Source organism: Penaeus chinensis, chromosome 22 (genome assembly GCF_019202785.1).
Source record: "Penaeus chinensis breed Huanghai No. 1 chromosome 22, ASM1920278v2, whole genome shotgun sequence".
Taxonomy (NCBI): Eukaryota; Metazoa; Arthropoda; class Malacostraca; order Decapoda; family Penaeidae; genus Penaeus; species Penaeus chinensis.
Window position 1 is genome coordinate 22,351,102 of NC_061840.1, and position 9,807 is coordinate 22,360,908.

General features: G+C 42.5%; 1 protein-coding gene across 1 annotated transcript; it reads right to left on the reverse strand.

Moving 5' to 3' along the window:
• Positions 1 to 7,952: 7,952 nt before the first annotated feature.
• LOC125036997 lies at positions 7,953 to 8,795 on the reverse strand. Its single transcript, XM_047629957.1, has one exon. The coding sequence runs from the start codon at positions 8,793 to 8,795 to the stop codon at positions 7,953 to 7,955; it is 843 nt and encodes a 280-aa protein (XP_047485913.1).
• Positions 8,796 to 9,807: the final 1,012 nt, after the last annotated feature.

Sequence of the window (9,807 nt, forward strand, 5' to 3'; positions counted from 1 at the left end):
CAAGCCGGAGCGCGAGGACTTGCCGCACGGGGTACAACTATCGCTCACTCTCTTTGCCCGCGGACAAGACTTGCCTGACCCACGAGGCTGTCAGGGCCATCAAAAGTCTTGAGACATCAACATCTCGTCCTCTCACACGGCACAGAAACAAAAGGAAGCACAACGAACGAGCTACGAATGCGGACTATAAGTGCTTAAGTGTGCAGCATTAGTAGTGACCATGTTCGGCGTGACTGTGACGATCTCCGTGGATTAGTGTATCGATGTGTGACGATCTCCGTGAGCCAGTGTATCGATGTGTGACGATCTCCGTGAGCCAGTGTATCGATGTGTGACGATCTCCGTGAGCCAGTGTATCGATGTGTGACGATCTCCGTGAACCAGTGTATCGATGTGTGGCGATCTCCGTGAACCAGCGTATCGATATGTGACGATCTCCGTGAACCAGCGTATCGATATGTGACGATCTCCGTGAACCAGTGTATCGATGTGTGACGATCTCCGTGAACCAGTGTATCGATGTGTGACGATCTCCGTGAACCTGTGTGACGATCTCCGTGAACCAGTGTACCGATGTGTGACAATCTCCGTAAACCAGTGTACCGATGTGTGACGATCTCCGTAGATCAGTGTAGTGTATGGATGTGTGACGATCTCCGTTGATCAGTGTAGTGTATGAATGTGTGACGATCTCCGTGGATCAGTGTAGTGTATCAATGCGTGTCGATCTCCATTGATTAGTGTAGTGTATCAATGCGTGTCGATCTCCATGGATTAGTGTAGTGTATCAATGCGTGTCGATCTCTATGGATTAATGTGTTAGTGTTAATATTTCAAGGTTGCGTGAAAATAATGTTCATTTGGGAATTAATAAAAATTAAGAGTAAGATTGTCTTATATCCTCTCATAATGATCGGCCAATCAGAGAACAAAAGATCACAGGAATGATCGTTCACACAAACAAAAAAACAAACGCATAAATCTCCTGAACATCTTGGAGAGTATTTATTCAGTATGAACTTCATCCCTCCTCAAATGGCAGCAGAGCGTGGTTCTCTTTAGTGCCGATTTTTATAAGTGGATATAAAAATGAACATGAAAACCGAGGAACACATCTTCGCGTTGCTAGGGTTAATAATTATTCTACTAGCGGCATTACTCTTATATTTTGTATACAAGGAAGTAAAGAGGTACAGCTATAATAGGAGGTGTGTTAGCCCAATCATGGGGAACGCCGCGTTTATGGGAGGGACACCAGACGCGTGTTCGAGTGGTGTGGACACGAGAAATGAAGAGCGTAACAAGTGGGATAGAACACTAAGCGTAATTGAAGATCTAGTTGCAAACCAGAGCCGCCAACTTAAGAAACCACTAGTAGTTCGTAATGGTCCTAAAGTAGATATCTTTAGTGGAAGGGGAATGGTGAAGAGTTGGATCAGAAAAGTAGAACGCGTACTTGCACAAATGACTGAAGATGATGACGACAAAGTGAGATTCGTGTTGAACCATATAGAAGGAGCCGTAGCCGAAAGATTGTTCAATTGTGGACGCGAATGGACGAATGTAAATGATGTTTTTGATGAATTGATGAAGGTATATGGTCAAAGTGTGTCAGTGTGGGAGCTGTATGAACGTATGGCTGCTAGGAAACAACAAAGTGAAGAGACTGTATGGGAATTTCTGGATGCGTTACTAGAGATCAGTGATGAGTTCCAAAATCAAAGAGGTATCGACAAGAGGCTGATAGGGGGATGCATGGCCAGGAACATGAGTGAACCGTCGTTAAGAGTGAAAATGAATAGAAGGATGGAAGAAAAGCCAGATGATTCTTTAGAAAAATGGGTAGAATGGGTGGCCATGAAAGAGAGGGAATGGAAGTGCTTCACTCAACGTAATGTGAATCACACAGAAGGGAGAGCACGAGAGAGAGATTGCGGAAAAAGTATGAGAGAGAGAAATAATATCCAATGTTACAGCTGTGGAGAGACCGGGCACATCTCTCGGTGGTGCTCAGAGACAAGGCCTTCTGGAAGATGTGAGGATGACCGGAGAAGATACGGTGAACAGAATGCGGGAAACTTGGAGGGCCATGTGGGACAGCGATCCGCCACTCGCAGGAGCCTCACAAATTTGTAAAAATAGATTTTGGCGGAAGAGAACGGAAAGTCTTTCCTGTAAGTAGAGAGGATATAAAGTTACATTCCGAGTGTCCGAAAATAATAATTAAAGTAAGGGGCGTTGAACTTGTTGGTCTATGTGATACTGGGTCAGAGGTCTCCCTAATAAACACTAAAACCTACAACTTAATTAATACAAAAGGTATAGAGTTACACCCGACAACGATGAAGCTGCGGTCATTCGGAGGACAGTTGAGTGGGAGTAATCGGTACATTTCAGTCGATGTAGAGATTTCTGGGGTTATAGTTCAGGACGTGTGGCTACTAGTGTGTGACGAAATCAAAGGGCCATACGACTGTATTTTAGGAATGAATATATTGTCTGAATTAACCGAAGTATGGACAGAAATGTACCGGATAAGTAATGTGAAGAAGAACGAGCTGCCCCTACATGAATATATGGAAAGAGCGAAAGACTTTCACAAATTAAAAGACCGAGAGAACTGGGGATATGCACTCACCAAGCAATCTCAAGTACCGATTATCCCTCCCCATAGCACGAGATTGATACCAATCTGGGTACCGTCACTCCGACAGATGAAAATTCGCGAAGTTGTGGTCGAGCCTCTTACAGGTCATGATGAGGGATGGGTTCCTGAAGGCGTGGTCGTACTCCCGACTGTTGTATCCGTTAAAAACGGAAACGGGTATGCTTTAGTAGGAAATTTAGCAGACAAAGCATGTAAACTACGTCGCAAATGGAAAATCGGGAAAGTTTCGGAAGGAACGGAGATTAAAACGACGAGCGGAGAAAAAGAAGTTAGGGTTATTGAGAAAGAAGGGCCCGAACTGGTGAAAGTGAATAAGGAGAATTTGAACGAGTCTCAGAATAAACGAGTCATGGAATTATTGCAAGAGTATAGAGACATATTTGCGACTGAACAAGCGCCGATCGGGAAAGCCACAGGTGTACATGTTATACCATTGACCACAGATGTACCAATAAAAGTTCCATACAGACGCATTCCACCAAATCACGTGAGCGAAGTAAAGAGCCACATAGCAGAATTACTACAACAAGGGATTGTCTCTCCCAGCTCTAGTCCATACGCCGCGGCGATCGTAATAGTACGGAAGAAAGACAATAGTTTACGGCTATGCATTGACTACCGCAACCTAAACAAAGTCACTGTCCACGATGCATTCCCGATCCCCCGTATAGACGAGTCCGTGGAAGCACTGTCCGGAGCCAAATACTTCTCGACCTTCGATCTCGCAGCAGGGTACCACCAGATCGAAGTACACCCTCGCGACCGACATAAAACCGCCTTCAGCACGCCGTTCGGACACTTCGAATTCAACCGAATGCCTATGGGCCTTTCAAATAGTCAGGGCACGTTTCAAAGATACATGGAACGAATTTTAGGCGACAGAATATTCTCTACTCTAATAGTATACTTGGATGATGTGTTAGTTTTCAGTCGTACCATCGAAGAACATATCGAGAGGCTTCGAGATGTATTCAACCGCATGAGAGAATATGGCCTAAAATTCAAAGGTAAGAAATGTAGCGTTTGCGCGACCACGGTGAAATACTTAGGTTTCCAAGTATCAGAAGGAGGGATCAGTACCGACCCAGATAAAATAGAAGCGGTAATTGACTGGCCTACACCCATGTCAGTAAAGGACGTACGCGCTTTCATAGGATTCTGTTCTTTTTATCGGAAGTTCTGTAAACACTTCGCTCAGACAGCCGCACCGTTACACCAATTAATGTCGGGCGATTCACGCCGAATGATATCGAACGAGTGGTCGACCGCATGCGAAGCAGCTTTCATAAAATTAAAATCACTCATTACAAGCGCCCTACCTTAAGTGCCCAGACTTTGTACAAGAATTAATTTTAGAAACCGATGCTAGCTTTCAAGGTTTAGGGGCCGTTTTGTCCCAGAAAGATAAAGATGGGAAGTTACACCCGGTCTGTTGTGCGAGTAGAGGGCTACGCAGCTCAGAAAAGAACATGGCAAATTATAGTTCGCGGAAACTTGAACTACTGGCACTTAAATGGGCAGTCCTAGATAAATTCCATCAATATCTAGCCGGTAAACATTTCACCGTCTATACAGATAATTCGCCGCTGAGTCATTTAGAAACAGCGAGATTAGGGGCAGTTGAAAGCAGGTGGTGTAGTGACTTACAACAATTCAATTTTACAATTGAATGCAAGACCGGTAAAGACAACACGATAGCAGACGAACTGTCCAGATTACCTTAAGATGTAGATACGAGCGTCAGCGATGAAGAGTATGACGTGATGGCGCTTAATAAAGACGAAGAATTAGAAGGGTTGTGGTCCGAAGGAGAACTTAAAGATGAGCAAAGTAAGATGCCCTGCTTCCCCGCTATTATTAAATTACTTGATAAAGAAATGACACAAGACGAAACACTAAGACAGTTGGGAGATGAAGATTTCCGGAAACTATATCGGGCAAGAAGCAATTTATTGAACGAAAGGGGTATAGTATTTCATAAGCTTAATATAGGTATCAATTCATATTTTATTAGACCCGTATTAACACCAAAATTACAATTAACTGTCATTAAGGCTTGTCATGACGAGTTTGGGCATCAAGGACGTAATCGTACCCTTGACCTCGTGAAGAAAAGAGGATTCTGGCCAGGTATGGCGGCGTCAGTCGTGGATTACGTCGCGAACTGTAGTACTTGTAGCATAGCAAAAGAAGAATCTCCGAAACCGCACCCCTTTATGGGTGAGATCAAAGCAAATAGACCGTGGGAGCTATTGGCGATGGACTTTACTCTCTTAGATAAAAGGATGGGCATCGAAAATGTATTAGTAGTAACAGATATATTTACACGGTATAGCTTCGCGTTCCCGACTCGTGATCAGAAGGCCACTACAGTTGCAAAAATACTAAAAGAGCAGATCTTTGATAAATTCGGACCTCCTGATAAACTCCTATCTGACCAAGGGAGAAATTTTACTAGCTCTGTAATTCGTAATCTTTGCTCACTGTATGATATTAAGAAAATACGAACGAGTGCGTACCATCCTCAAGGAAACGGTGCTTGTGAAAGATTAAACCGAACCTTACATGATTTATTAGTCACGCTAGACGAGTCTGCTAAACGGAGATGGCCCGACTATATATCTGGCCTCGTAGCCATCTACAACACAACTCCACATGCTACTACAGGGTATTCCCCCTTCCAGCTGCTATTTGGTAGGGAGCCGAAATTGCCGAGAGACGGGAAGGATTTAGGGCGAGTGATTATGTGAACTTAAGGGCATGCACGAAACTTTGTGGAATATAGCAAAGATGGTAGAAAAGAAAAGAAAAGCACAAACTCGAAGGCTTCGCGACGAACGAGCGAAAATACGTCAGTGGGACGTTGGGCAAGAAGTTCTATTGCGAAACAACATAAAGCTAGGACGGTGCAAAATGCAAAATCAGTGGTATAATGACCGATGGGAGATCGTAGAAGTGCTAGACGGTAAAATAGGGATATATAAAATCAGGCCAAGTGATGGGGGCAGCATGGCAAGAGCGCGCCAGATTTAAGACCTTTTGGAACGAAAACAGAATACAAAAGTGGAATTGACATGCTTCAGCATTCCCCGAGAAAATTAAGAAGTAGAGTCATTTGTACAAATAAAGGGAATAACTGAATAACATTGATATCGTATTTGACTGAACACGTACCAGGTGAAAGCAGGGATCTATCCTGAATGAGGACTGGCGACCTCTACCTGACATGAGCAAATTCTTTCATTTCTCTTCTCCTACCCCTCTAGCTTCATTTCTATTAGTATTAGCGTGGAATGATGTTTACGTTCAGGTGAAAGCAGGGATCTATCCTGAATGAGGACTGGCGACCTCTACCTGACTTGAGCTAATTCTTTAATTTTTCTTCTACTATATCTACCCCTTCTATCATTTTTTAGTGTTAGAAACAGTTGAAGGCAGAGATCCTAAAGCTTCGTTATTAATGCTCATAAGTTTACGTAGGTGGAGGTTAAAAGGTAATGGAGATGAATATTTGATAACTAATTTCCTTCTTGTTGGTAATGATAACTAAAACAAGATTATTGAGTAATACAAACAAGGAACGAGTGCAAATGTGGGTGTGTGTGTGTGTGGGTGACATTTAAAGTCCACTAAAAGAAAGATAAATGACTGATGTTAGCTATGAGGAAATTACGTAGCGACCGTAAGTAAGTAGACATATGCAAGAATAACCATGTGGCAACGCGACTAAGGATGTGGCATATCTGAGTGTGTGATCAGAAGGGATAAGTCGAGTACTTAGCTAGATGAATGAACATAACAACCCAATCCCCATGTTTAAATAAGGTTGGATGTTTTGTTATCGGTTCGGTCCTTACTTTTATACAAGGTCGAATAATATGAGCAAGAACAGAAGTGTATTCCTTAGGTTGCAGAAGTGTAATGAAAGATGTTGGTTTTGTCGAATCGATGTGAGTGATAAAACAGATGAGAAAAAATGCTTGCAGATAGGCTAAGGTAACGTAGAGCTGACGCCGTTGGTTCAATCGGAAGTGGTAGGCGGATAGCTGACGCCGTACGGGTTATACGGAAGTGGTAAGCTCATGATGTTTCCAATTATCGAACGCACGTAATTGATTTCTTCAATAGCGTAAAAAGATGTGTTCCAATGGAAAAGGTAGAGAGCTCAGAGTGGAGCTGAGCTGTGAATCTTAGATAGGAGAATTGTAAGGGGAGAAAATAAGGAAGGAAGGAAAGAAATGAGAAGGAAGACGATAAGGATTTCGGTGAAGTATGAATGAGGCGTGAATGTTAATTGGGCAACTACCCAATGACTAAAACTAGTGTGAATGTCGGTGTGAGTAGATGAATGTTAAAATGTTAAGCGTATTATTCATACATTAAAAAAATGTAGTCAGTGGCGACGACACACAATAACGGAGTACTGCATTTCGCCCGCATGCGAGCGAAATGCAGCGCGGGCGCCCCATGGGTTGCCCGCGGGCCCGCCTCCGCGCCTAGTTGCTACAGGGTACAGCGTCTAATGCATGTCTTCACACGACGTGGGCAGGCCCGCGACCCGCGCACTTCTCCGGAGGAAACTCATTCAATAGTCTGCTGGATTTCAACGTGATTGGTTGTGGGTGACTGTCCCCTTGCATTTAATATGGAGGCTAATATTGATACAGAGCAGTTGATATCCCTTGTGCAAGAGAGACCAGCTCTGTGGGACAAGTCACGTGAAGAGTACAAATCCCGAACACACACCACAGAATGTTGGAGAGAGGTGTGTGTCAAGCTCAACCCAGCCTTCGAGAGTTTATCAGAGGCAGATAAAAACAAGTATGGTAAGTGCACAAATATTTTTCTTCTCTCCCTTAACTTCAAGATATTTACATAATTTTAACAGGGAAACATAGACCTGTAAGACTTTATATTTCTAACATGGGTAATTATAGGAGAGAAAGCAACAGGAAAAAATAACTAGAGTACACCTGTATGTTCATACTTTACTGTATCACATTAGTCACTGTTGTCCCTTATCACAAGCCTATATTTTACTAAGTGCACAAATATTTGTCTACTGTCCCTTTACTTCAAGATATTTACATAACTTTAACAGGGAAACATAGGCCTGTAAGACTTGATATTGCTAACATAGGTGATTTCAGGAAAGAAAGCAACAGGAAAAAAGTAACAAGAGTACACCTGTAAGTTCATATTCCACTGTATTAGATCAGTCACTGTTGTCCCTTATCATAAGTCTATATTTTGCTCATTTGCCATGCCAATGAACCCTGTTCACTCATGAAGTACTCTGCAAACTTCTGACGGATGTTTGTTGCCTGCAAGCCTCCTCGTTGATTCTGGCGTTCTGCATCACAGTCTTGAAAGCCTGCCACAGAAAGAGTGTCTTCAAATGCGTAACCATCTCTGTCTTTGACAAAATTATGAAGTACACAGCATGCTTGAATGATTTTTGTTGCAAAGAAACATTCAGTGGTCGATGGAAAATCCTCCATTTGTTGGTAAGAATACCAAAAGTGCATTCCACAAACCTTGCTCTGGTTAAACGGTAGTTGAAGACACGTTTTTGGACACTTGTCATTTTTCCTCCGAAAGGGCGCATAAGGTTAGGGTGCAGCCCAAAGGCTTCGTCACCGACGAGCACATAAGGCACTGTAACTCCTCCATCATTTGGCAGATGTTTTGATTCAGGGAGCTTCAGTTCTCCACTGACGATTGCCTTCCAAAATGTTGAATTAGAGAACACTGTAGGGTCACTGTCTTTGCCATAAGAGCCAATATCATCATAGACAAACTTGTATTGACTGTCAGCTACTGCCATCAAAACGACAGAAAAGCAATCTTTATAGTTAAAGCACAATGAGCCACTGTGCTGTGGCTTGATCACTCGAATATGTTTCCCGTCAACACTCCCGAAACAGATAGGGAAATTTGCATTTTCTTCAAACTTCTCAGCAATCTCCATCAGTCTTTCCGTCGTTAGTTGAGGAATGCTTTCATTCTTAAGGACACTCTGGATTATATCAGATAAGGTTGAGAATCCAATACTGTAGGTGTAGTACAAGTCAGTTAAGGTGTTCCCACTGGCAAGGTACCTGAGGAGAGAAAAAATAACGTACATAAATAAGTAAATTAATAAATAAGCAATTGATGCAGTGCAGTTATATAGACTTCCTCTAACGGTACTACTCTTAATTTGTTTCAGGTAAGCTGATAATAAATAAGTGGAAAAATGTCAAGGATCAGTACATCAAATCGGTCAAGAAGAGGAAAGGGAAGAGTGGCTCAGCAGCAAAGACTGTGAAGAATTATATCTTCCATGAACAGCTTTCTTTCTTAAAGGTAAATATGGACATGTGGGAAACAGAGTCAAGCTTTGAAGTTGATTCTGAAAAATCTCCCGGAGGACTTGATGAAGAAAGAGAAGACAGCGATGTTCTGGAGAAAGCCAGCGAGGTTGGTGAAGCTAGTGCAACAAAAATGTCTGTTAGGAATGCTCCAAAGAAAAGGAAAGTTGACATTGAGAGAGAAATCCTGGAACATTTAGCTGCAGAAGAAAACCGTCATATTTCCTTTTTTAAAGGACTTCTTCCCTCTCTCGAAGGATTTACCGATGATGAGATTTTGCAGTTCCAGTCTGGTGTTATTGGTCTGATCCAGAACCTTAAAAAGACCCGTTCACTTCAAGTTCATGATTTACCACAGAATCAAACCTACATTCTGCCACAGCGGGCCCCCTACACTTCACACCCTCCACCCTATTGGAACAATCCGTCATCAAGTGGACTACAAAGAACTGAACACAGCTCACCATATATGCATGGGTCACATGTTCAACCGCCGCCTACATGTAGTACTTCAGTTTCACCAGTATCTTCTGAGGTGTCAGAGCTTGGTTCCCCATGTGATGCAAACTTTGCATATAAATACACTACTTTGCCTTGAACTACTTTGTACCTTATGAGTTACGTGACATTTAATAATGTATTCACTTAAGTGAGTAATTTTGCCAAGTTCTTCATTACTTTCTTGAAATCGTTTGTATTACATTTTTTAAGGATGTGTTGTGATTATAATGCAGAACATTTACTAAATATTAAATGAAAAGGATGTTAGCGATGTTTGTGTCCATC

Bases quoted from the DNA above. Each gene is read 5' to 3' on its own strand.
- LOC125036997 (XM_047629957.1), bottom strand. From the start codon at position 8,795: ATGTACGTTATTTTTTCTCTCCTCAGGTACCTTGCCAGTGGGAACACC.